Genomic DNA, 27,904 nt, shown 5'->3' with positions numbered 1-27,904 from the left:
ATAACGTCCGCATCTAGCTTTTTGTAGATGTGCTGCTAACACTACCAAATATTTATTGCATCTAGTCCTATATAAATGATATCCACCGTAACATTATATGGATGTACAGCTTTTCGGCAGCAGTCAGGTATGTTGTTGTGTTTTTTTATCTCGTTGCATGAGTTGAGCTAGAGCCGTGAGTTGAGCATTGGCATTACCCGAGGGGCCGGGTAATGGGAAGCATGATGTTTAGCTACTCTCGCTCCGTTCCGTCCCGAAGACCACGCGGCGCGCTGAGTGTTGTGTACTTCCGCTTTACTTCGCATATTTCAATAATCGGAATTTGGATGTTTGTGAATCGTTCTCGAATCTTCCACGGCCGAATCGCGAATAATCTAAGAATCGGAAATTTTGCACACCACTACTCATTTTCATATACCGTGCGATTGATTGGATTTTTGGAAAAACGCAACAGGTTAAGTGATTGATATATGATAGTACACTGCCCGTCACCAGCTCACGTATGCGAAGATTCTATAGATCAATCTCAAAATGTGATCAATTATGTCCCTACTGCTCTGCAAATGGCCACCCACCGCGACTGGAAATCACCTGACCCCTCAGGTCGGCAACCATTTTGTTTTCTTTTCTCAGATGCTTACACATGTGCTACGACGCGCGACACATGTGGTGCACACGTCATGTGGAAGACACTACTGTCGCGACACCTTACCTCTTCTCACTATGTACACTAAGGTAATGCATGTGTTGATGCTAACAGTTTTCACCAATGCATGTTGTCGCTAGGCCTGGGAAATTGTATGAGAGAAGTTTGATATCAATTATGCCGTAAGATATTTGTAATCGACCAAATGTGGCAGTAATGCAGCTTGACTACAGTTTGACAGATAGCTAAAGTTGCTGACAAAGAGGTCAATTGCCACGTTTACATGGAGCCAAATATTCCAATTACAATCGGAATAATTGTTCAAACCGAATAAATGTGTTCCATATAAACACCTCATTCGGAATGAACAGGCCCAAACCGAATGGAATTTCATTCCGATTCACAGGGGTGGAATATTCCTTTTCCCAAACCGATTAGAAGTAAAATTATATCATGTAAACAGGGAAGCGGAATGGTGTCTGGTTGCGTTCTTTCTGCGCATGCTCCGTACTGACGTGACGTCACTCAGTGACGTAAGTAACGTCACTTGCAACATGGCTTCCAAGCACACGCACAGCGCACCCACACAACTTTTTAAATGAACGGAGTATCATTCTGAAGTTTTGTTTCCACTCGAAAAGTTAAAACAGCAGCTGATCTGATGATCGATTTCCATGTTTTGCAACGTGACGCTTTGTTTTGATTGATCTGCGCATGTCAGACGGCAGTTGTCAAACGTCCTTTCGGAATAAAGGCAGTCACATGTAAACGCTGGATCGGAATAGATGAAGTGACCTGTAAACAGCTGATGTGAAATTTCCATTCGGAATGATTTGAATCGGTATGAATAAAAGTCAGCATGTAAACGTGGCTAATGTTGATGATTTCGAAAACTGCTAGGTCAATGGTAAATAGGCCATTGATGCACTAATGAAAATTAGTTTCACATTCATAATCGACTTTGACCAGTGAGCAATGGTTATTTTATTTGTGTTCTTCTGCCAATTTCTCTATTATAGTTAATATATGTAGTTATAGTTAACATTTTGTGAACGGACGCCTTAGTATCCCAACACTTTGCTTTGCTGGCAACATTGAACCTATATGCTTTTACCACGATAGCTTGCTACAATTTTGTATATTTTCAATATAACCCTCCGCTGTGTATTGTGAAACTTTTTGCCTCAATATAGAGGATGTTGAACTGGTATTGCTCCAAAAAAAAAAAAAATCACTTAAAACACTCCGGTATACAGTACGTCTGCCTGCAATGGCTTGTGCCCATGGAGTCCTGAAGCTTGTCGGCTTAGCAACCGCAACTAAGTGGAGCGAAGCTTTTGCAAAAAGTCAATAGCGTTGTATTTTTGTTTGTTAAAGTAACACACACCATACACGAAATACACACTTTACTGCACTACAGGGGTGCCCAAATCCAGTCCCCGAGAGCCCCTGTCCAGCTTGTTTTCCATGTCTCCCTCCTTGAACACACCTGAATCAAATGATCAGCTCATCAGCAAGCTCTGCAGGAGCCTGATAATGATCCTGATTATTTGTCAGGTGTGTTGGAGGGAGAAATGGAAAACAAGCTGGATAGGGGCTCTCGAGGACTGGATTTGAACACCCCTGCTGTACTACATACAGGCTCTACATATAATGATTCTTAATTCATTGCTCATAATAATCATAATTTATAAATTCCTTTCAACTTAACATTTTTATTTATTTGTTGTCCCAATAACATTGTAGGCTGATCTAGTTTTCTGGGAAACCGTGTCTTTTTTTTTTTTTTTTTTTTTGACAGATTGCCCAGCACTAGTTTTCGCGAGTTTGATGTGATCCAAAATATCTTCTATTTACACCGACAGCAGTCGAAAAAAAGGCTGAATGTCACACATTTTGTCTTCAGGATCCATGCCCGCTTTGCGACGAAGCCAAAGAAGCCCTAGAGCCCCTCAAACACAAAGTATGTGCTCACATACTAGTATGATTCCGAACGAACAAACGGTCACTGACTTTTCGTCCTGACAGTTTGTCCTGCAGCGGGTGGACATCAGTCGTCCAGAGAACCGAGTATGGTATGACAAGTATAAATGGGACATTCCTGTCTTCCACCTCAACGGTCGCTTTGTCATGAAACACCGCGTGGACGTGGACTTGCTCAAGAAACTGCTGAATAGCCAACATGGCGACCGATCGACTGACTGATGAATGAATCGTGAATAAACATATCATCCACTTCTGTCGTATTTCATGTTGTCGCGATTGAAAGTTGATCCAGTGAGTTCATCAATATTTCAGCCGGTTTGAGGGTTGTCACCGCGGCAATGGCGTCTCACGAGAAAGCGGTCGGTGTTCAGCTGGCGGTGCAAAAAGCCAAAAAGAAGATTTGTAACCTCCAGCTACAGCTGCTGCACCAGTAAGCCGCATCCATGCTCGATGGATGGTAACATTTCAATGCCATTGACGGGGCTAAACGTCCAATCCATTTGGACCGAGAGGGGCGAATGAACAAATGGATTGGATGTCAATGAGTTTAATATGATAGTTGACAACAATTTTGACATTTAAAACATTTCTTCTTCAGGTGGTTGATGAAACGGAAAAGGCTGCAATGTATTTTATATTTGTGTACATAAATGACCCAAGCCAAAAGGAAAACAAATTTGATAGTTAAGGTTTTTGGTTTTACAGAAATCCGGACAGTGCAAAATTGGCAAAATGGACGCCAAGCAAAGAACTCCGAGACACACTTGTGGACATGTACACAGGTACACAACTAACACACAACACACTTTTACTTTTAAGGCATGACATTTATCATGTAAAAACATGCAATTTATTGTGTTAAACATTGATTAATTTTTATAAAGAAACCACACACATAAGCCCATTCATATAACAGCTTAGAGCAGACATGTCCAAATTGCGGCCCGGGGGTCAAATGCAGCCCGTGGTCAAATTTAATCCGGCCCCCAGCCTGTGTCATAAAATCAATAATGTCTGGCCCACACACAGACCTAATAAATTGTTCAGCACACACTAAATGCTTACACACTAAATGCTGCTTCTCAGTTACCCACTAAAAGGCAGCAGCACTTTAAGCAGCATTACCCCGCGTGACCCTTTACTTCCAATTTTCTAAAATGGCAACAATCAACAACAAAAAAAAGAAAGTTGACTGTGACGGCCGACGCTTCAAGGATAGGTGGAAATTGGACTATTTCTTCACTAAAATACGCAAAAACTGTCTGCCTCATTTGCAAAGACACAGTCGCTGTTTTTAAAGAGTTCGATGTGAGGTGATATTACTAAACAAGCTGACATGTACGACAAGATTACAGGGAAGATACATAGCGAGAAATTGAACCAACTTAAAGCTAGTTTAATTTTACAGAAGCAGTATTTCGCAAGAGCCCAAGAGATGAAAGAGAACGCCACAAAGGCTAGTTGCAAGATTATGTGGAAATTATTAATTAAAAAAAAAAATAATGAAGCAAATGTGACGTACAGAATAGCTTGCTAAAATTTGCATAAATATATTGTTCTACGTAAAGGATGTCAGCCAAGGTCGGCCCCCCACATTTTTACCACACCGATTCTGGCCCCCTTTGCAAAAAGTTTGGACACCCCTGGCTTGGTCTCCTTTCTACACAAACTCTCAATCAAACTGTAAATTGTCATACAAGAGAGTGTGCTTTGAAATTGGAATTGGATTGTATTTATGAACAACTATTTGATAAAGAAAACATTCATTCAGTCTGCCTCCTCATTCGATTTTGTCATTTAGTTTGTTTAAAGAAAATAAATGAGTCATTGACATGATTAATATCTGCGCTTTGCCTACAAGTAATAAGTCAATCAGCAACACTTTTTTTTAATTTGAACAAACAGGACTTTGTGTACTGAAAAAAATCTTTGTTTTATACACAGAATCTTTATCAAAAACTTTAAAAAGCTTTATGTACTTAAAACAGTACAGTTGTAGACTACAGTTAAGTCAGGAAGCTGTAATATTATTTTTGAAGGAAATTGTCATCCATTTTGTCTTCATTGTTACAACATGCCTAAAACAACTTCAAGTTAAATTGTGAAGGTAATTGAAAAAAGTGACATTCATCTGATTAATCACTGAATTAACCATCCGATTAATCGATTATAAAAATAATTGTTAGTTGCAGCCCTACGTGAAAGTATTAAAGGAAAACCCAAAACTACGAATATCTCAGTATGCTCGGGGGACTTAGCATTCCTCCTCCCACGAACGAAGCAAATAATGATCCATTTGTTGTTAAAATTGCCCTGGAGGTATGTAGCGGGCTTTCGGTGCTCCCAAAGTGGGTATTATAGTGAAAAGAGTCTCTGAAAATACCCCCAGAAATCCTGATGGTGTTTGGCGTGGATATAGTGAGATCCAGTTGCAGGTAAGAGTTAACAAAACTCTCACAGTTTGTGAGGTTGTGGAGGTTTGTAGCGGGCTTTCTGAGCTCTCAATGTAGATAAAAATAGTGAGATATTATGATATTTTAACTGTGAAGGTGACAGCAACCTTAATTTACGTAGCCTACAGAGCTGTAGCTACCAAGAAAAAGACAAAAGAATTGATCTCGTAATTGGTTGATAGTGGAGGGCAGGAAATCCATTGTAAACGCAGAATCAAAACAATAAAAACTCTTTGTGGTCGCAAATTGCCTTTTAAAATGGGAACATCTCTGCTTAACCATTGAGAACTGTGTTAGAAGTATTTCCAAAAGAACATGTTTCTATAATGTCCATTGAAACGTTAGGGCCATTAATGAATAATTTAAGTGCAAATTTTACACATCCTTAGCCTCATAGCATAATTGCGTAAGTCATGTTTGGCCAATATGTGCTATCTGCCTAACTTTATGCTCCTTTCAATGGCGTACCGCAAGCAACACGTCACTTCCACTCATTATTATTCATGACGTTAGCAACTGTTGCTAAGGGAGGGTCACACTTCCGTTTGTCCCCAATAGTAAATGAATGGAAATAGTGTACGAAGGAGATGTTTACAGAGCTAAACCTACCAATTCTGTCCGAAAATAATGTCCCTGGTGCCAATTTCACTGGTAAAGAATGTGGAAGAACATACAAATGTTCAGTTAAAGAGATGGCCTGAGTGTCGAGGGCTGAAAAAGACGGAAAAAGAAATGAGCCGACCTAAGCTTAGCCTTAGGATTTTTTTATCCACACCTTTTTCATGCGCCACTGACAATGACATTCTCCTGTTTATACACTCTATCCTTTACCACCATATACCCTGTCTTTCTTATATAGTATATCCTCTGGTTTTCTTATGTCTCTGACAGTTCTTTTGGGCAATTTACATTGCTATTTTTTTGTAGCGATCACAAATGGCACTCGTTGGCAGCCAACGAACACTTTAAATTTTTTCATTGTTAACAAATCTTAATTCTATAATGTTTTTACACTTCCCCCTGACTAAAGTTGTTTTTATTTTTACAATAGAAAAGGTAACAGTGGCATTCAGATACCATTTGAATTTTTTTTTTCAGGTCATTCATTGTCAGACAGAAGCGGCACGGCAAAACGGCACACTAAAAAATATCAAAATGGCTTTCCTCTTCGTCCTCTGATGGACCATGCCGCCCAACAAAATGTTTACTGCATATGAAATGTGAATGGCTTCACCTTGCTTGTCCTAAATGTCTGCGCAAGTTGGTCCATTCTTCACATTTATTTCCTCCGAGTTTTTGGTTTCGGGAAACGTATGAAGAAAACATCCTTCATGTGTCGTAATGTCTAGAGTCGTTTCTACAAGTTCCATATCAGCAGTGCTTGATTGGCATGTTCTTTTTTGAAAGATTACAGGAGAAAACTAGCAGAAATTTAATGGTTTGTATGCGAGGGCGTGTCCCACTTCTGCTTTACGATGCGACGTCACGGTCTAAAAATAGCAATCGTGCGGTACGCTACTCTGCATAATCCTGCCTTTCTGCTTAGGCTACATACTTAGCTAATAATAACACTTATTTGAAAACAAAAACAAAGGAGAACTTGTTTTCAGACAAATATTTTTTTCTTGTTTTCCAAAACCAGTGAATTATGATTTAGGCAATTATGCTCTGAGGCTAACGATAAAGCTCCATTAGCACCTGTAAAGTAATTAATATGACACACGCAAATCTGCGTAAATGTAGTAATGAGTAAGTTTGTCCACTGAGTGGCGCTGTGTGTCTTTTCACCACCAACACGACAGGAACTCAGACGTTTTCTTCAAAATAAGACGTCCTCTTCTGCTCCATGCTAAAAGTTTACGAATATATATATTTAGAATTTATTAGGATAAGAAAAATCTGAAAAATCTTGCCGAAGTAAACCGCGAGGATCAGTTTCCATGGCAACAAACTGACATACAGACAAAGTATGATGCTTGACAAAAAACCCACACATATTGATCAAAGCACTACAGAGACAGAGCGAGAGAGAGAGGGTAGATAAATGTAATGAAAAGGCTGAGAGTGAATGGGGGGGTCATGTGAAGCTTTTAATCTGCAGGGTGGGTGGTCCACCCGACACACACACAAATACAAGTCCGCCTACAGAGCAACAAATACAATGCGTGTGTACATTCTTGTGTACAAAGTTTACTACTGCTAATATAATAATAATAAAACATGTTTTCTGCTTGTCTTTTATTGTGTTTTACTCTAAAATTAGTGTAAGGGATCCAGAGGTCTTTACAAGAATTAACAAATCTTTATTAATGACTTTGTGATTTAATGTATTTTTTTTAATCTGTGGACAATTTGGGGTCTCATGGTATTCTGGAATGCTTTGTAAAGCAATGCAACCCACATAAAATTGTTAACATTTTTACTGTCCACTTTTTCAATACACCGCATAGCCAACACACTTTGACCAATTCACACCGTTTCGGCTTCAAAATGTTCCAAAAATTCATGCAATGTAGGCTCTTTGGGTTTTTCACAGTTGTGCCGAAAGCTCAACGGTTTGTTTGTTTGTTTGTTTGTTTTTTTCAAATTATGCATGCATCAAAACATTCGCAAAATTAAGGCGCATGAAAGTTATAAGCTTTGTCAAAAATAATTTGGCGAAAATTTGACAAAAACTTCCCCATTCATTTGCAATGGTCCCATAAACTTCCAAATTTCCTCCCACGAAAATGTTTCCATTCACGCCTATTGATTTTCAACTCGGGCCTGCAAAAAATACAATCTCTATTGGTGGTCATTGTTTGTGACAATAAAAACTTTCTCGAATTGCCCCAAAATTATAAGAAAGTAACCCAACATACAGGATGTAACCCTGGAATGCCCCAAATCAACAGAAAGGTACACGCAAGTGCCCCATAACCAGCATGAAGTGATACAGAATCAAGAGGAAGTTACCTGGAAATCCCAAAATTAAAAAGAAGTGACCAACGTACCGGAGAAGCCCCAGAATGTCCTTACACGTGCAGGAATAGACCATTAAGTACCCTAAAACTAAGAAAAGAGTGACCCACAATTAACTTCTTGCCTGCCATTGACAAAGATACCCATAAAATTTAAACTGTAAAGACTGGCCGTGAATGTTTATCTTTCAGTGCCATTGACAACACTAGACCTCCAGTTTAATTGGACTTGGTGTTCATTAGCCCCTTCAAGCCAATCGGATTGGACCTCTAGCAGCAAGAGTGGCAGCCAATGAATTAATAAGAAAGTGGCCCGGAAATTACCCAATTATTCAGAAATAGCATTTTCTAGTTTTTTTTTCCTTATTCCTAAAACCACCGACCACTTTATTGTCTTTTTTTTTTTTACTAATGTGTAAATTGGAGCCCCCCTTCTCCCCTCAAAAATATTGAACCAACTTTAGTAATAAAGCCGTCTCATTTTTTTCCCCAACTACCCGACCATATTGTAATACGGTGATGTTGGCGAACCAATGCTTTAACGTGATCAATTCCACGTATTAACGTAATAAATGTCTCTTTTTAATGAGAGACATGTAGCAATGTCTATGGCTGCTGAATTCCAGTTTGATCCTAGCCAAAATGGATTGGACATCTATTTCTGTCAATGGCAGCCAATGAGTTAAATATACTTTTATTTAGGTTTTCTAATACTTGTGGAAAGTATGGGTTGTACTTCAATAAGGCATTAAGTTGCATCATGTAACCAATCGGCAATCAATAATCTGCGCTGCTTTGTTTGCATTGCGTGAGGCGGTCAGACAAAAGCAAACGACGTGCTCCTGTGTGTTTATTGTGCGCACAGTTCCGGCCGTCCTGTCGGTATGGAAATTCCGGGCAGCGGCGGCACGACGGGAAAGATCAGAGCTGGATTGTGTTGGATTTGAGTTGAAGCTTATTTAATCAGCTCCACACCGTCATTAATATTCATGCAGTCAGCTGGAAAACAAGGCAAACTTCCTGCTCCGACACCGCCGTCGCACAAAATCTATTAATCGAGCTTAAAAAATTAATGGACTTTAGTTTCTATTACGCCGCGAGGGGGAGGGGGCAGCACCCCCGCCAGCTCCTCATTGGCTCAGCCAGATTGGACCCCCGATTGGCCTTTGCGTTTCCCCTTTTTTCCGCACATTTTTCCATCTTTGACGAGACTTCAAAGCCAGTGCAAAGCGTGAACGTTCATTTAGAAGGATTTAAACATCCTTAGCCAGCCCGAGGAAACTGTTCACATTAATCATGGACCCACGAACACTGCACGAACACTTTCAAAGTGACTTAAAAGTCTACCACGTAGGGCCCCCCTGCCACTCATCACTGTCAAAGACACTACCACAACCACAAAAGAGACCAGGACTAAGGGCCAAACCAGGATCGTAGACTGGAAAGGGCTGTGTTGGACAAAAAAAATTTGATTTAAAACAAGGCGATAAGACAGCGCCAAAGTGAGAACTCAAACCAGAGACAAGATTATGACCATAGTGGTCCCTTAAAATAGGGACAAGACTAATCATACTGAGGGCTTGGACTACAATAAATTTGAATTCAGGAAAAGACGAGAACCAGACTGAGGACTTTGACTAAGACCGGAAGAAGGCTAGAGTGGAACCTGTACCAGGACAAGATTGAGGATTTAGACCAGTGACCAGAGTTAAACTTGGACGCTTAAAACCAGAAACAAAACTTGGGGCACATTACAAACTATTAATTAAAACCAGAGTGAGAATTTTATTCAAGGAAAAGACCTGTTCCATAGTGAGAGCTTATAGACCCTACCCACGTGACGTCACAACTCCTTCCTCCGGACTGGTGCCGCCCAAATGTCCGTCAACACATCATGTTTACCTGTTACGGCTACGTACATTCCTCCTATTAACGACGTGTTTTTCTGCTCGTTAACATTAATAATCAAAATGGTGAAGGCGTGTGTGGCGGTCGGTTGCAATAACAGAGAAGATAGACGGAGAAGACGGAGAGACTTGAAGTTGTACCGGATTCCGAGAGACCCGGAGAGAAGAGAGCGAGATGGGCTGCTGCAATTCGACGAGAAAACTGGGCTCCAAACGATTACCACAGATTATGTAGTAGTCATTTTATATCTGGTAAGATGCATTTAATATATATTTAAAGGGTTTTGGGCTGACAACCACAATTAAGATCATTGCTAGGCTAATCGCCGACAACATACACGTATGTATGTAGTGAGAGTGCTATTGCTAAACCATATAAACATTAAAAGCCCTAACTCCATTGACAAACAACATGAAATACATTAGACTTGACAGTGGATGTTAGCAATAACAAAAGATTTTGAATTGAAAATTTCGTAACTCACCTTTCCAAGCACAAGATAGATTCCTGCCGAATTTTCGTGGCCGACGACCTGTTTCACCCAACCAGCAACGAAGTATTTATAAGCCTCCAACCTCTTAAAGTTTTTCAAACTTTCGTGAGAATAGGCTGATTTTGTGTGGACAAGATAGTTGTACATATCAGGGTAGCTAGCAGATGTCAGGCAAATACGGCGGAGACAGCGGGTCGAAAAACATCGATTTAGGCATCAAATATGGATCTGGCAAATGGATAAACTGAAGCTTTTCCACATAACGCCTTTTATGCAACGCATCAAGTGAGTTTACGGCATCCGAAAGCACCGGGTCTTCCATGAAATGCATTATAAATTGCTCAATCAATTGAGACCATTGATAATACAGACACAAAATGACGGACAAGGGGGCGGAACCATACAGCGAGCACGTGATTTTGTGACGTCGGTGGGTAGGGTCTATACCCAGGACAAGACTGAGGATCTTGACCAATGACCAGGGTGCAAGTTGGTATGTAGACAAGACTAATACCAAGTAGATCACCAAGATCAGACTTAGCACTTGGAGCTGGGATAAGACTTTGATCAGAGACAAGACATGTACCAGTCTGAGGCCATAGACCACAGACAAAACCTTGGGCAGAATTTTACATTTTGTAAAACCTTGTACTAATGAAAGACCACAGCGAGAATTTGATTACGGGAAAAGACCAATTCCAGGAGAGAGGCCCTGTAACAAGGACAAGACTAAGGATCTGAACTATTTACCAGGGTGAAACTTGGATCAGGGACGACACCAGGACCAGATCAAGGATTACATCAGAAACAAGACAAGTACCAGTCTGAGGCCTTGGACCATAGTCAAAACCAGGCCCAGATTGTAAACTTGTACTGATCAAAGACCAGTTAAAGCCTGCCGTAGCAAGGAAACTACTAAATATCTGTACTAGTGACCAGAGTGAATCTTAAATTAGGGACAAGACCAGGAACAGGATTTTGATCAGAGACAAGGCTCGGATCAGATTGAGGCTTAGCATCACAGACCAAACCAGATTTTAAACTGTGCCAATCAAAGACCAGATCAAATCAGGGAAAATGCCAGCACCAGTATTAGAGTTTGTATTAGCCAGGACAATAGCAAAAATCTGAAATAGTGACCAGTGTGAAATTTGGGCTAACAACATATCTGGGGCCAGACTGAGCACTCGAACAGAGACAACGCCATGGTGATAATTTAATCCCGGTACAAGCTCAAAACAAAATTTAGCTTTTGGACCGAAGACAAAACTAAGACCAGGTTGTCAGCTTATACTAAAAAATGGCCACAGTGAGAATTTGTTTCAGGGAAAAGCCAGTAACAGAGTGACAGCCTGACAAGACTGAGTATCTTGCCAATCGACCAGAGTGAAACTAGGACCAGGCACAAGACTGGGAGCCAGACTGAGCAGTCGACCAGAGATAAAACTGATAACGCAGTGAACATTTGCTCAAGGCAAAAGATGAGGAACGGACTGAGGAGTTTGACTATACAAGACTAGAATCAAGGCAATGAGTCTGTCCAACTACAGGTCTGGAGTAGGCATGTGCCGGTATGAGATTCTGACAGTATGATAACCTTATGCAAAAATATCACGGTATAGACCCCAATCACGTGACGTCACAACTCCGCCCCCCTGACTGGTGCCGCCATGTTGCCCGTCAGCTCATCGTGTTTACATATTACCGCTACGTAGATTCCTCCCATTACTGCTTGTTTTTCAGCTTGTCTAAGGAATCACCGCCTAGTAAACAAACCCAAAAACCTTCCTGACAATCGTTAACATTGATTAATCAAAATGGTGAAGGCATGTGTGGCGGTTTGTTGCAGTCACAGAGAAGATAAACGGTCATTTTAGTAGTTGCTGTGTGCCCATTATTAAAAGGGCAAATCTCGAAAGCAGGACGGTTTGTTTTATCTCGGTCCATGATGCGTTTGTGTCGACAGCCGTTAGACAGCGGCGAAAACAATATGATGCCAACACGATCGCAGACACCACCAGACGGAGACTACGAAGCTCGTCGCCACGGTCGTGCAGCAAGAAGGTGAGCGCACCAACAGGTGTTGAGCCGGAAAATAGCCACCCTGCGTGAAAAGTCCCCCCTGACGGGAGCGTCCACACGGAAACGACTTTCTTGTACCGTGAATATGTATTATTTCACTCTGCTTGAACTAATAAATGTCATACCTGTGTGATTGTCATTGGGATATGGTCGTGAAAACCTGCAGACTAACAAATTTATGTTCAAAGATGGTTATGTGGCCCAGTCCACGATTTGTTACTAAAATACAGTACTAATATTTTGTGTAATTTCATTATTTAAAACTGATCTTACAGTCGTAAATCCATTACTGTAATGCGTCCATGAAAACATTTGATGTTATCACGTCAATAAAGCCTTATAGATAAGCGCTCCCGTCAGGGGGAACATTTCACACGGGGCAGCTATTTTTCAGCACACACCGGCCCGTTGTCGATCAAGTTTCATATTACAATCGTGACAACGGTGATGCTCAGCTGACCAAATGTCGGTTTATATTCGGGCCGGTGCCGATTTTGGGTACCCGACTCCTCATCGTGACATAAACTGGAGTATGATTGGAAATTTTGTGGTCTCAGGACGAGCTCTGACGCACAGGACGGGACTGGACGGGAGGAAACATCTGTTGGGGCATCAAATATAGATCTGGCGACTGGATCGACCGAAGCTTTTCCAAAAACTGCTTTTATGCAACTCATCCAATGAGTTTACAGCGTCTGAAAGCACCGGTGTTCTGCCAAAAACTGCTACATCGGCGAAACGTGCTACATTAGTCGAATTTAACACCCAAAGTACTACTGTGCGCTCTAAACATGTTTTGTTTAGATGCATACAGGAATAACGTAATAAAAAAATGCCTGCAGAAAATATTTAAATGAAGTTATATCAAATAAGGACGGTTTAAATACACTACGTGACTAATGTGGTCAACTGCTTCAAAGCTAACACAAAAAACACAATGGTTAAAAGTATGAGAGGGTAATACATGCAAAAAGTATCTTTGAGGCAGTGAAAAGGTTCTAGATAACTAAATAAAAACAAAAATAGTGAGTACTTGCCGCTTCTAACCGATGTGCGCATGCGTGTGGATGCATGCGCAAGCGCGCTTAGCATTGTGTAGATGTTTCGCCGCGTAGTAAGGAATGGCCGAACACCGGGCCTTCCATAATTTGCAAGTGAATCCACCTTTAGAAACTACGATCAATGACAATAAGGACACACAATGACGGACAATATGGCGGCACAATACAGCGATCACGTGATTGTGTCACGTTGGTGATTGGGGTCTATTGCAATTACAAGACCTAAAATGTGTTACTTTGAAATATCTGGGTTTGAAAAAGAAAAAAAAAACTTTTTTCCTTTGAACAGGATTTTTATTTTTCAAAACATATTGGCAAATTGCAACATAAGTATAATGTTAACTTAAAATTTATTTTAAAAAATAACAAGCAAATTGCAACATAAGTATAATGTTAAGTTAAAATGGATTAAAAAAAGTAACAAATAGTCTAAATAAAATTAAAATAAATGCAGTCCTTTAGGTGAGCGTAAACCCTCAGCCAAAGCTTAACATTATTATCATCAGAACAAAAATAATTGAATTATTTTCAATAAAAAGCACGTGTGTATGACTCATTTCATGTTTACATAATACACTTTCTTTCTCAACACAGACAGTTGCCAGAGAGAGAAAAAACACGAAGGAGTTAACTCTCGTTGCTGGTGGGAAACGTACATGATAGTGTTTACTAATTTTTAATTTTGTATAAATGCGAAATCATAGTGAAGGTATGGCCTCCTCGGCAGCCACCCTCCGCAAACATGTTTTACATGTCGGTTGGCCCTCATCCTCTTAAGCCGTGGCCGTCTAACTTTTCTGTAGCCAAAGTATTCCCATACCAACGATTTTGTTTTTTTCGATGGGGGAAAAAGTTCAGGAGTTTCACCTCCTCCAGCCATCGTGTAGATAAGCTGACTCACTGACACTGAGCAACAATCGGTGGGGGAGAGTTGAGCCTTGCATCTGCAAAAGGGATTGCATTTATGGTACATCAAAAATACCTAATACTTTAGGGACAGTATGACGCAATATTTTTGCGGTTTTGAAACCATGACGTTTTCATACAACGGTATACCTTGAAACCGGTTATCGGCTCATGCCTAGTCTGGAGTGTTTACTTACATCTAACTGATAACTAATCTTCTGTCTTTTCAGATAACCCTAAAGTGAACGAGGAACTACGACAGCGACTTCCTTCTAACCAACGCCCAGTGAATCCACACAGCAGTGTGGAACCATCCGGTAAGAAATCTTTTTTTTTTTTTTTCAAATCATTCTAAGAATTAATGTCCAATCCAACTAACTTTCCTCCCCATGTCTCAGTCTTCCAGCTTCCCTTGGAGACTCCCCACTCTAGCATCGTCCCCTTTCCCGCCCAGGGGAAGACATCTTGCCTGGTGCCCTCCAGAAAGTCAGGTGTAGTAAACATGGAGACAGACTTTTCAGACCTGGCTACTGAGACCTGCGAAGGACCGCTGCTTCCAACAGGGGAATGTCTTGTCAGCAGGTAAATATTCTCAAGCTGCGCGCTGCAATTTCCAAGCTCCAAAATTGTGGGAGGATTGTTGTGATATTTTCAGAACACAAAGGCACGTTTAACTTTTTCTCCAAAATGCCCGTCTATGGGGAGGAAAGTGCATTAACATTCATTAAATACTAAGTACTAGGGAGAAAGTTTCAGAGATTGAGGTATGCAAGAGTAGAGATGACATAATAATGGTGATGATTACTTGCAGTTTGTAAATATCAACTTATGAGCTGCCAATAACGTTATAAATTTAAAATTTAACGTAGTAAATTTCACATTTAACATGAGCAATTTCACCTTTTAACATGAAACTTAATGGTTTAATGTGATAAATACTAAGTATTAACGTGTTAAATGTCACTTATTAACATAAAACATTTCACATTTTATGTCATAAGTGTCGTTTGCAGTTTAACATGGGAAAATGCCATGGATTAATGTGATAAATGCTCATCAGTGGTAAATTTATCCCTTAAATAAAATTTAAATTTATTTATAAATTTTAATCCGTGAAACTGATTACGTTAAAACGTGATAAATTTCACGTTTTAATGTGACAAATTCCAGGTTTTAACATGATAAATGCCAAAAACCAATGTAATAAATGCCAGGTATTAATGTGATAAATGCCACGTATTCAGCAGAATAAATTTTATGGTTTAACATGATAAATGTCATGTATAGGTCATAAATTTCACATTTTAACATGATAAAATTTCACGTTTTAATAAGATAAATGCCATGCATTAACGTGATAAATTCCAGGTATTAAAGTGATAACTGCCAGGTATTAACGTGATAAAGGCCACGTATTAACGTGATAAATTTCATGGTTTAATGTAATAAATGTTTCATATGAACATTTTAAAAAAATCACGTTTTATTGGGATAAATGTCATCTTTTAATGTGATCAATATCATGTAATAATGTAATCAATGTCATGTAATAATGTGATTTGTCTCGTATTAAGTTGATACATTTCATTTATTGTTGTGATAAATTTAATGGTATCATGTGATGAATGTCACTTTTTTATGTTATAAATGTCCTGTTTTACTGTGATAATTGGCACTTTTTAACATGATAAATTTCACAATGACTGGAAAAAGTTCTAGTGGGTTAATTCTGTGCATACTTGGGTCTGTCAAGAGTGAATTATTTTATTTTTACTTTGACGTTGCGACTTCAAGTTGTGGAGAGAGTTGTATCATGGGAAAGGTCCCCCCCAATCCAGACAATAACACGATCACAATATTGCAAATTCCTACCAAGCTTATTAGACGTTTGATTAAAATTTCTCTTCTTGGTGTCGTCGTGACCTATTAAACGCGAGGTTTGATGAGCCACGCACCCAAAATAGGACAAGTAAAAGTTGGATTACAAACACTTCATATTAGAAACCCTCAATTAGCATTGCGTCCACATTATTTACCCGCTTTATTACGCCACGAAGCCGTAGCCTGACCTTTAAGGTGAAATGACAAGCTGGATGTCGGCGCTATTATTAAAAACGACACGGTAGCTAGTGTCTTGTCTGGATGCGGGTCAAGTGCTAACAGGAAGCTAACGATAGCTGACTCATCCCGTCCTGTCCTCCGGCAGTCATCGGGATGTCGGGATTGGTCACACGGTAACTGGCGTTCAAGCCCAGGATGAAGACAAGAAGGTGTCATTGTTACTCAGAGAATTGGATGCACTGAGAGATATTAACATGAAGGTTAGATCGGCGAGACAATAAAGTCTTGACTGTGTGTCCGTGAAATCCGAGCTCATGTCCCTGAACACCTGACTTTTATTACAGCTGCTGGACCAGCTGAGCCTGAAGGAAGAAGAGCTACATAAAAAGGAGCTGGAGATGATGGCCGAAACATTGGAGTTCAAAGCCTGGGAGAAACCTTCGGGTTAGCCATTAAACGTTCACATTTCGTCTTTTAACACAATGCACGTTTTAACTGATAATGTTGACGGTTTCATGTGGCAAGTTTCATGTTTTTTTTGTTGTTGTAACCTGACATGAGATTCTGGATTGGTTCCGGTTCAACTACATCTGGCAGTGAAAGAGTAACATATTTTCCTGTTTTTGTACCATTTCAGAGTTCCTGGACGAATTGTTGAGTGCTCGCAAGAACCGAGATGAGGCTATGATGTCACGAGTCCTGTTAGCCAATCAGGAGCGAGATGAAGCTTTAAGCCGCGTCGCTCGACTGCAGCAGGCTGCTGAGTAAACAGACTCACACTCACAGTTTCACTCTTTGATTGACACATTTAGCTGCGTGTTGCTAATCACGCTTTAGCTCTTCTGTTTCCCACCGACGCATTTTGAAATACAACACTTTGTAAAATAAAGTCCCGTATCAGAAACACGCACACTCACATATAAATGTCAGCAATTAACAACAGCACTTCTGGCAGATAACCTTTCAAAATAAAAGACCTCCATTAAAGTCTTATGCACTGTATAATACATGATGCTATGACAGTTCTATGTTTGTGTTTTTATCGTTACAAAAATTCATAGTCCCTCAAAATTCTAATTATTGGGGACCAGTCAACCCTATTTATTTCCAAAGGCCCACATAATGTTGGAGCTTCATTCCAACTCCTTTTTCATGGGTTTCACACTACTCACATTTCAACATATTACAAAAACAATTATAATTTTCCACATTTTTACTTAAACAATAAAAATTTTTGACGCCCAAAAAACCTCTGCCTAAATCGTATTCAGACAGTAATAAATACCAGTTTCACATCATTCTCGTTCAATTTACTAAAAAAAATAATAATAATAATAATAAAACATCGACATCACCAAAACAATATATCTCTTTGGCACATTCCAATGGCAGGTTCACACAATTGCCATGCATTTCTCTGGTGATTCACTTCTTTCCATTTCAACATATTACAAAACAATTAACACGCATGTTCTCATTTTTTACCAAAATGTCAGCATTTATGACCAAAATCTCCATTTGATCCCACTGGCAAGGTCAAATACCAGGTTCACATCACCATTAATTTTTCTTGCAACTCATATCATGGTTTTTATTGTATTCAAAAACAACTGACATGTATTACATGTTTTGACAAGCATTTTTGACCAAAATCTCCCGTGAATCGTATTGACAAACTGGGTCAAATATTAAATTCATCTCATTCTAATTTTAAGATATTACAAAAATAGTTGACGTTTATCAAATTTTTGACCAAAAATAACTATTTTTGAACAAACAAACAAGAAAAAAAACACTCCCTTTAAATTCTATTCACACAATTCAATACCAGATTCACATTTGACTTTAGTTTTTATCATCATTAACATTCAATATATTACAAAAACAATAGACACCTTTACCATGTTGACATTTGACCACAGGCTCGCCATTTTTGACTAAACATTAAATCCCATATACAAATACCATGTTGACTTTTTTGTGCAATTCGCATCATTGTCATTCAATTCATTACTAAAACAATTGACACTTTTCACTTGTTCACATTTTTACTATAAAGTCACAATTTTTAACCAAAACGTGAAATCCACTTGAAACATTCAAATACGTTACGTGTTTAACATTTTGTATTTCCTTTTCTTTTGATTAATCTCATTCTTATTTCAACACATAACAAAAACTAGTGACATTTCTTACATGTTCACATTTTTGACCATGCTTGTTCTCTGTCCTAAATGTTTGCATTATAAAAGTCCTATTTCAGATGCACAATATCAATAAATTACTGATTAACTTTATGATCTCTTTGCTCAGTGTAGTAAAAAAAAAATTATTTGCCTCCAATTGTGTGTTTGTAACGAGCAGAGCGTGCGGCAATTCTTGTTCAAAAGCTGTGAAATGAGCTCTCGTCAGCCGAGGAGCTGCCAAATAGACACGCAAACCTAATTAGAGATTAAACCCCCGCAACACACACACCAAATTCCCCCCAGCCTGGGATGAGGGGTGATTGATATGGCGGCCGCAATCCTTTTTATGAGGGAGCGAATATGGACGATCATGTTCCATCTGTCAGGGCTATGTGTGTGCGTCTACAGTATCTGTTAGTGTGTCTCAACGGGACATATCCTGACAGTTGTGTTACGACCACCAAAACTGTTTCCGTCAAATTGTTACTGATCAATTTAACGTGCAGGAACTTTTCCAAAATGAGGCTTTAATTGTTGCTCGCAGTCCCAAATCCGAGTAATGGCGGCAGCAACGGAGTGCGTTCATGTGTGTGAGCGAGCGCGTGAGTGTGCGGCATGAGGCGAGCTGCCGAGCTGTAAGCGCGGTGTTAGAGGAGCTTTATTGGAGGCGGCTGGTCTTTCATTACCTGCTGTTCCCCGCAGAGCGGCGCCGCGTCGGCCATCTTATTACAGTTTATTACAGCAAAACAGCGCCAGGCTCAATGTAGAACTTCCCTGGAGAAGGACGGCAGATCGAAGCGCTTTCGCATCTAGAACGTGCGAGAGCTTCCAAGAACTGAAAACGGAACCGTCCAGGTCAAGATAAAATCGCACAAAACAAGAGGCATACAAGAACAAGAAGGAGCAAATTACCAACTTAACCAACAAGCAAGAACCAGCAGAAATAAATACAAACTTGCAAGAAGCTTTAACTCATTGGCTGCCATTGACATGTCCAATCCATTTTAACTGGGAGGGTTTGGCAGCAAATGAGCCCCTCCCATTAAATGGATTGAACATCTATCGCAGTCAGTGGCACTAACTGACGGGTGAATGTCTGTTGTCTTAAAATAAACAAAATTATCTGACTGACTTGTCTCTCATGTGATAAACAGTAGACTCTGCTAGCAAGGTAACATGCTAATCGCAATTTAAAAGCTAATCAGTCGGTCATAATGCTAATCGGAAGCCAGTGTGAATGCTGAGTGCAAAGCATACTTAGCATGCTAATCGCTACTTAACCGCTAATCATTAGCTTATAATGCTAATCAATGGTAAGTGCGAATGCCAAGTGCAAATAAAACATGCTAATCAAGCTAACACACTTGTCACTATTTGATTGTGACATCTCTCCAATTGTGACTGTGAATGTGCAAAACCTGCGTCACTTCCTCTCGAGCCATGACATTGTGTGGCGGCGCCAATGGTATATGTCAGGGGTATCCAACTCCAGCCCCTATCCAGCTTGTTTCCCATGTCTCCCTCCTCCAACACACCTCAATTAACTCAAATAATCAGGATCGTTATTAGGCTCCTGCAGATTTGCTGATGAGCTGATCATTTGATTCAGGTGTGTTAAAGGAGGGAGACATGGAAAACAAGCTGCATAGGGCCTCTCGAGGACCGGAGTTTGATACCCCTTGTATACTGTATGTATTGAGTTGGTGCGCAAATACAGTGACCGATGACTAGGATGGGCGTACCTGCTTCCAGTGTAAAATGCCGGTAAAAAACATCATTTAAATTCCAACTAGAAAAATCTACAGAAATGATACGTCACCTGTCGAAAGAGCATGAGTGCCCTCCTGCCCTGTAAAGGCAGATGCTCCACAATTTTATTGTACAACTGTATAATGACAATAAAGGGCTTTTATGTTTTATAGTTAGAACCTTTATTACCGGTAAATATTTTAACAAAGTTTTACGTACTTAAAACTGTACAGTTTTAGACAACAGTTAAGTCAGGAATCTGTAATAAAGATAAATACTAGTCATAGAAAATAGAAAATAGTCATTCTTTTTGTCTTCATTGTTCTTACAACATGCCTCAAACAATTTTAAGTTAAATTGTGAAGGTAATAGAAAAAAAAGTGACATTTATCCAATTACTCGTTTTATTAGTGTTCTGATAAGTCGATTATAAAAATAATTGTTAGTTGCAGCCCTATAGATACAGTGGGGAGAACAAGTATTTGTATCACTGCCAATGGGTTTTCCCAATGGGTTTTCCCATTGGCAGTGTATCAAATACTTGTTCTCCCCACTTTATATATATATAATATATATACACACAATTCGGCAAACTTTCAAAATTGTCTGATATATATGTTTGATACATCATTGGAAAGCTTAAAATCTCAATTTTCCGGGGAAAGAAAAATTTTGAACAGGAGGGCTTTTTTTTTTTTTTTTTTTTTTTTTTTTTTTTTTTTTAAGATTTTTTAAACAGCAAAACCCTAACTGCACGCGAGAGCAGAATTAAAGACACCACGATTTTAACAAGATATTATCGCGTACTTACCTTGTTTCGATCCAAAAAGTCCATGTAGCACGTATCACCGAGTGTCAAGACACAGCTGTAAATGGCCACAGCCGGATTTTGGGGGGATTTTATGGGTGAAACATGGTGATACAACAAGGGTCGCGATACAGAAATTGCAGACAACAAGGAGTGGTCGAGATTTTCTTTTTCATATATTTACCCCTTTACACGTTATTTTTCAATTTTTCTTTGTTTGGATTGAATCTTTATCATCTAAAATATTGAGGAAAATGCAACAGTAACGAAAAAAATACAATCAAGCGATAGTTATGAGGTAGATATCCGTGACTTTTTTACAGACGGCAATTTTTTCACTGTGACTTAATTTAAAAGTTTAAAATATGCAAGTGAATATTTTTTTAAAGTCGTTTTTTTTTTTTTTAACTAAATATTAGACATCAATTAATGATTCTAAGCTAAAAATGACAGACATTTCGAATAATAAATAAGATTACTTCGTTTTATGACTAGGTTGAAACAAAAGCGGTAGCGCGACATCTGTAAACAGGGGTTTCCAGGGTAAAACAGACAAATTAAAAATAGTTCGGGGGCTTAATTCGCCATCAATCTGCTATTGCAGCATATAGACTTATTGTTCTATCAAACACAACAGTTCTTTTGGCTTAAAATACAGCAGTTTATTTTAAAGAGGAGTGCAAGAGCAGAAACTGCTTTTTCAGTCTTGTCTGTGTTTTCCGCCATATACATATATCTGGATCCGTAAAGACAACATAAATCCTTAATGTCTTCACTCGTCATAATAATATTATGGCAATAGTAATGAATGTTTTGAACACAATTGGGTGTTTGTGAAGCCTTTGGGATATTTTTGATGATTTAGGGCAATAGAAACTCATTTGTTTATATTCAAACATGTGTGCATTCAGGTGTGACCCGATTGACACATCGTTCGGCGACAGCGACTCGGTAAAAAACTTTATTTTTCCCCCTTTCTTTCGCCCGTTCTTCACCCTGATGCGAATTGTTACCAAGAGTTTTGTTGGATTTCAGGAAATGGAGGAAATTCTTCAGCGCGTTTGCAACTCTGCCTGTGCGCAAGAAGTGGCTCGGTTGGGTTCGGTCCTGGTGGAACGCGTGCGCTCAGAGGCAAGGCGCCGCCGCGACATCACTACACAGGAGATGAAGGCCGTCATGGATGAGCGTGACGGCTCACTCGCTAAGGTCTCGCCAGCTTTTTGTGTCTTTGTTTAATTTTCCGTCTCTTTACTCGTTTGTGTTTGGGTGCTGCCGCTCACCGCCGCAGCTCATTGTTTTATCAAATATTTGCATACAACAACCCAACAACTGCAGATAGATGTTGACTCTGTGTGTCTGTATGTGTGTGTGTCTACTTTGTCGTCTGAAAGTGTGAATGACTACATCATAGACTTCATAACACACTGCTGACCAAAAGTATTGGCACCCCTGCAATTCTGTCAGATAATGCTCAATTTCTCCCAGAAAATGATTGCAGTTACAAATGCTTTGGTAGTAACATCTTCATTTATTTGGCTTGCAATGAAAAAACACAAAAGAGAATGGAATTTTTTAAAAATCATTATCATATTACACAAAACTCCAAAAATGGGTCGGACAAAAGTATTGGCACCCTCAGCCTAATACTTGGAAGCACAGCCTTTAGAAAAAATAACTGCGAACAACCGCTTCCATTATCCATCAATGAGTTTCTTGCAATGCTCGGCTAGAATTTTAGACCATTCTTCTTCGTCCAACTGCTCCAGGTCTCTGAGATTTGAAGGGTGCCTTCTCCAAACTGCCATTTTCAGATCTCTCCACAGGTGTTCTGTGGGATTCAGGTCTGGACTCATTGCTGGACACTTTAGACGTCTCCAGTGCTTTCTCTCAAACCATTTTCTAATGCTTTCTGAAGTGTGTTTTGGGTCATTGCCTTGCTGGAAGACCCATGACGTCTGAGGGAGACCCAGCTTTCTCACACTGGGCCCTACTTTATACTGCAAAATTTGTTGGTAGTCTTCAGACTTCATAATGCCATGCACATGGTCAAGCAGTCCAGTGCCAGAGGAAGCAAAGAAACCCCAAAACATCAGGGAACCTCTGCCATGTTTGACTGTGGGGACCATGTTTTTTTTTTTTTGTTTTTTTTTTTTTGAAGGTTTCGTGTTTTTTTTCCCCTGTAAATTCTATGTTGAGGTCTTTTCCCAAAAAGCTCTACTTTTGTCTCATCTGACCAGAGAACATTACTCCAAAACATTTTTAGCTTTCTCAGGTAAGTGTTGGCTAACTCCAGCCTGGCTTTATTATGTCTCTGGGTCAGAAATGGGGTCTTCCTGGGTATCCTACCATAGAGTCCCTTTTCATTCAGACGCCGACGGATAGTACGGGTTGACACTGTTGTACCCTCGGACTGCAGCACAGCTTGAACTTGTTTATATCTTAGGCAAGGTTCTTTATCTACCATGCGCACAATCTTTCGTTGAAATATCTCGTCAATTTTTCTTTTCCGTCCACATCTAGGGAGGTTAGCCACAGTGCCATGGGCATTACGCTTATTGATGACACTGCGCACGGTAGACACAGGAACATTCAGATGGACTTGTAGCCTTGAGATTGCCCATACTTCCTCACAATTTTGCTTCTCAAGTCCTCAGACAGTTCTTTGGTCTTCTTTCTTTTCTCCATGCTTAATGTGGTACACACAAGGACACAGGACAGAGGTTGAGTCAACTTTAATTCATTTTAACTGGCTGCAAGTGTGATTTAGTTATTGCCGCCACCTGTTATGTGCCACAGGTAAGTAACAGGTGCTGTTAATTACACAAATTACCGAAGCATCGCATGATTTTTCAAAGGGGGCCAATACTTTTGTCGGGCCCATTTTTGGAGTTTTGTGTAAAATGATTTTGATTTAACTTTTTTTCCAATTCTCTTGGGTGTTTTTTCATTGCAAGCAAAATGAATGAATATATTATTATTATTACTTTCTGGGAGAAATTGAGCATTATCTGACAGAATTGCAGGGGTGCCAATACTTTTGGCCAGCAGTGTATAATATATGTATGAACTCTATGGACTAAATAAGCACTTTTGTTTGAATTACTCTAACAAAAAAAGCTAAATCGGTGTTGATGCCTGCCCCATCCCAGTTCAAATGGATTAGACGCCCATAATCATCAATGGCAACCATTGAGTTATCATGACAACTTTTGCTCTTGGACATGAGGGATTTCACAATTTAAACTTGAGGAGTTTTACATTTTATACTAATAATTTTTTACATAACATAAATTCAGTTTGAACCCAGGTTTTTGTCTGAGCACCCCGCCGTCATTGTAGAGGCCAGGGTTTGATTCCCAGTTATGGGTTGCATCAGGAAGGGCATTCGGTGTAGACAAGTGAGCCAAATCAGTCATGCGAATCGCAAGTTTCATTGTGGCGACATCTGAGGGGAAAAGTGGAAAAGGGTGGATATATTTAACATTTTAATGTGATTAGGGCAGCCTCGGCACAATTGGTAGCTCGAGTTGCCCTGGTACAGAATGATCAGCGGTTTGATTCCTGGCTAAGACTGCTCACTGTTGAAGTGTCTTTAGGCAAGACATTGAACCCAAACCCAAATTTGCCACCTGTAGTTTGGCAGTTGGTGTCTGTATGTGAGCATATGTAAAGTGCTTTGGGCACGGTAAAAACCTGTAGATTAATGCGATGTGTAAGTTACATTTTTTATGATATTAATTTCAAGTTTTAACATGATAGATTCAACATGAGGAATTTCACATTTCAATATAATAGGTTTCACATTTATTATGATAAGTCTCAATATGAGGATATTTCATTTTTTAAAGAAGCTATATGTAAGAAAAGTGGCCAGAAATCTTACTGCAACCAGAATCAAAATATTGAAGTGCACCGCATTCTCTTTTCCTTTGGGCTGCCAGATAAGCGCTTCTTTTCAGAAAGGACCGAAGCTAGCTACACATTAGCGTTAGCAATGATGATGTGGGCATACAGCAGGTGTCGTCTACAACTAAGGCTGCAACAACTTATCAATTAAATCGATAATAATCGATTAATTAATTTGTTGCCAACGAATTTGATTATCGATTATTGTCGGCAACTAATTGCGGGTGTACTTAACGTAAGCGCATGCGCAGTAGTGACCGTAAATAAAACATGGCAGTGTCGAGTGACTCGAATGCATCTCAAAAATAGTAACATTTCACATTAGACAAAGTGAAGAATCACCAGCAATATTTGCAAAATGGACTTTGCTTGGAATGTATTATGTAGTCTCATATCATGTATTTTGCGCTACTAAACATAAAATGGGATCAGTTAATTTATCACAGTTAATCAGGTGGTTGAACGTTTCGTGCGTGGGTGTAAGTTATTATGTGGATGTATTGAACCGTTTTGTTTTTGCATGTTCGGTTTGGTTCACTGTCGTACCGTTTCGTTTTTTTATTTATTTTTTTCATATAATTTATTATATATGAATTATATAAGTCCAGTGGCAGTGACACCATAAGTATCGGACACGAACTATAACACGTTTCAAAAATATCAACAACATCAACATTTATTATTGTTTAATTAATCATTTCATTCATGCTGGAATGTTTAAATAAAATAAATATATGTGAATTAATTATAATAATAAATATATAGTATTTGACATTAACGGAAATGTGTCACAATTTAGCTTGACAAATGTTTTTCCATTTTAATTAAATGTTTAATTAATAATTAATTAATTAATTAATGTTTAATTGTTTAGTTTGTTCAGAAAAAATAATGAGTCATAGACACAGTTTATCTCAGCACTTTGCCGACAGAGGAAAAATGTCAATTAGAAGCACATTTTTATTTGATTGAACAGGACTTATCCTGATTTGTGTACTGAGAAAAAGTTGTTTGATAGTCAGAACCTTTCAAAAAATTATATATACTTAAATGAGTACAGTTAAGTCAGAAAGCTATAATAAAATATTATTCTTGAATGAACTAGTCATTCTTTTTGTCTTCATTTTTTCGATTAATCGTCCGATTAATTGATTATGAAAATAATCAATAATTGCAGCTTTATTTACAATGCATGCTTATTACATACCAAAAGTTAAATGAGTACCGTATACGCGAAGGGTTTCAAATTGCACAGGAGATAAGTTGGTGCACGACTAAATAATCTATTTAAATCATTTGAAACAAATGGTCTGCTGCAAGCCCTCCCAGTTCAAATGGATTGGATGTCAACTAGTGACAAACTAATTTAAATCATAACTGAAGGATTGGAAGAGCCACATGATTGTATGTCTAGCATCGTCAATACCACTGAAAGTATTAAAAAATGATCAATTTAATTTTTTTATTTAATAATTTCCTTGAGTTAATGTGTGAGTTAAGTTTCACGTTTTAATATGAAAATGTTCACTTCTTGATGTGATCAATTTCATATTTCAACCTAATGAAAACTTCTTGAGACAAAAATTTTAAGTATTAACCCGTCAATGGCAGTCCGTGAGTCAACCTGCATGTTCACCCGCATCATCCGCCTCCATTAACCCGTCCGCATCCCGCCCTAAGTCGCCCGCATCACGCCGGCGCGGCATCTTTTAACACCCCGCCCCCAGGCGTTAACGACACCCTCCACAGTAACACCTTAATGCGGCGAAGGCGGCTGAAATATGTTTCAAAGCGAGCGTAATCCCCGACGGAGGAGAAGAGCGAGAACACTCCATGCTGGAGGATTCCTCTCCTCCCCCCCGCGGCTGGCCGTCCCCGGCTCCCTCTCCTCATCTCTCAGGGATTATCCCTCGCCGCTGCCGGGACTTGTGGGAAATATTAGAAAAGGGGGGGCGGTGCCAGCCTTTATTGAGCTAATATCAGGTCATTACAAGCTTATTAAATGGGTGCAGCTGCTGCCACTACCAGGTTGCCAGTACCATTCCCCAAGCTGGATTGTTTGGAAAACTGTTGCTCGCTCTCATTGTTGAGTAAAAAAAAAAAAAAAAAAAAAAGTCTGAACACAGAAAAAATGCCAATTTATCAAATAATTAAGTGGATCAATCTAGCGCTGTCCCAAACAACTATTTTCCTCCCGATTAGCAGATGTTTTTAACGATTAGTTGACTAATCTAAAATATATACTTTTTTTTTTTTTTTTTAACCAATCTAGCACTAAAATGCTTTATGAAAGTACAAATAAACATGTATATAACAATAAGAAATCACAAATAAACATTGAGATCAAGTGCTGATAGTATTAACTAGTGCAAAAGAATCGAATGTTAACAGATTCAGAACACTGACTTTGCCTTTCCAAAATAATTCAAAACTATTCTTAAAAAAAGTTATCTAGCATTAATATTATAGTATACTACTATATATAATAGTATTATAATAATTCATTGCCTGACTACACAAATCGTTATATATATGTTGGAACTGACGTGCTTTTATTTTGAAATGTTCACCGGAACTACGTTCGCTAAACCGCTAACCATAAGATTTACACTCCGCAAAAAAAATGCACTTTTCGTCATTGGATGTGGTGTCAATAATAGATTTTTTTTTTTTTTCATTTTTTCGTTTGCAAATGCTGT

The 27,904-nt window shown here is 39.1% G+C and overlaps 1 protein-coding gene across 1 annotated transcript in view; it reads left to right on the top strand.

Annotated features, from left to right (window-relative positions):
- Positions 1-27,904, top strand: part of mipol1 (mirror-image polydactyly 1) — a 54,360-nt gene that overhangs the window by 6,296 nt on the left and 20,160 nt on the right. The window contains exons 2-10 of the mRNA XM_057859838.1: positions 634-735; positions 3,338-3,414; positions 14,726-14,812; positions 14,894-15,077; positions 16,702-16,816; positions 16,901-17,000; positions 17,194-17,320; positions 22,211-22,250; positions 22,335-22,505. Of these exons, the coding sequence (XP_057715821.1) occupies positions 644-735; positions 3,338-3,414; positions 14,726-14,812; positions 14,894-15,077; positions 16,702-16,816; positions 16,901-17,000; positions 17,194-17,320; positions 22,211-22,250; positions 22,335-22,505 (993 nt within the window). The 5' untranslated portion in view covers positions 634-643. The remainder of the gene's footprint in view (positions 1-633; positions 736-3,337; positions 3,415-14,725; positions 14,813-14,893; positions 15,078-16,701; positions 16,817-16,900; positions 17,001-17,193; positions 17,321-22,210; positions 22,251-22,334; positions 22,506-27,904) is intronic.

The sequence above is a fragment of the Corythoichthys intestinalis genome, chromosome 15 (assembly GCF_030265065.1).
Source record: "Corythoichthys intestinalis isolate RoL2023-P3 chromosome 15, ASM3026506v1, whole genome shotgun sequence".
Lineage (NCBI taxonomy): Eukaryota > Metazoa > Chordata > Actinopteri > Syngnathiformes > Syngnathidae > Corythoichthys > Corythoichthys intestinalis.
Note: the sequence above shows the minus strand (reverse complement) of the source record. Positions and strands in the feature narration are given on the sequence as shown.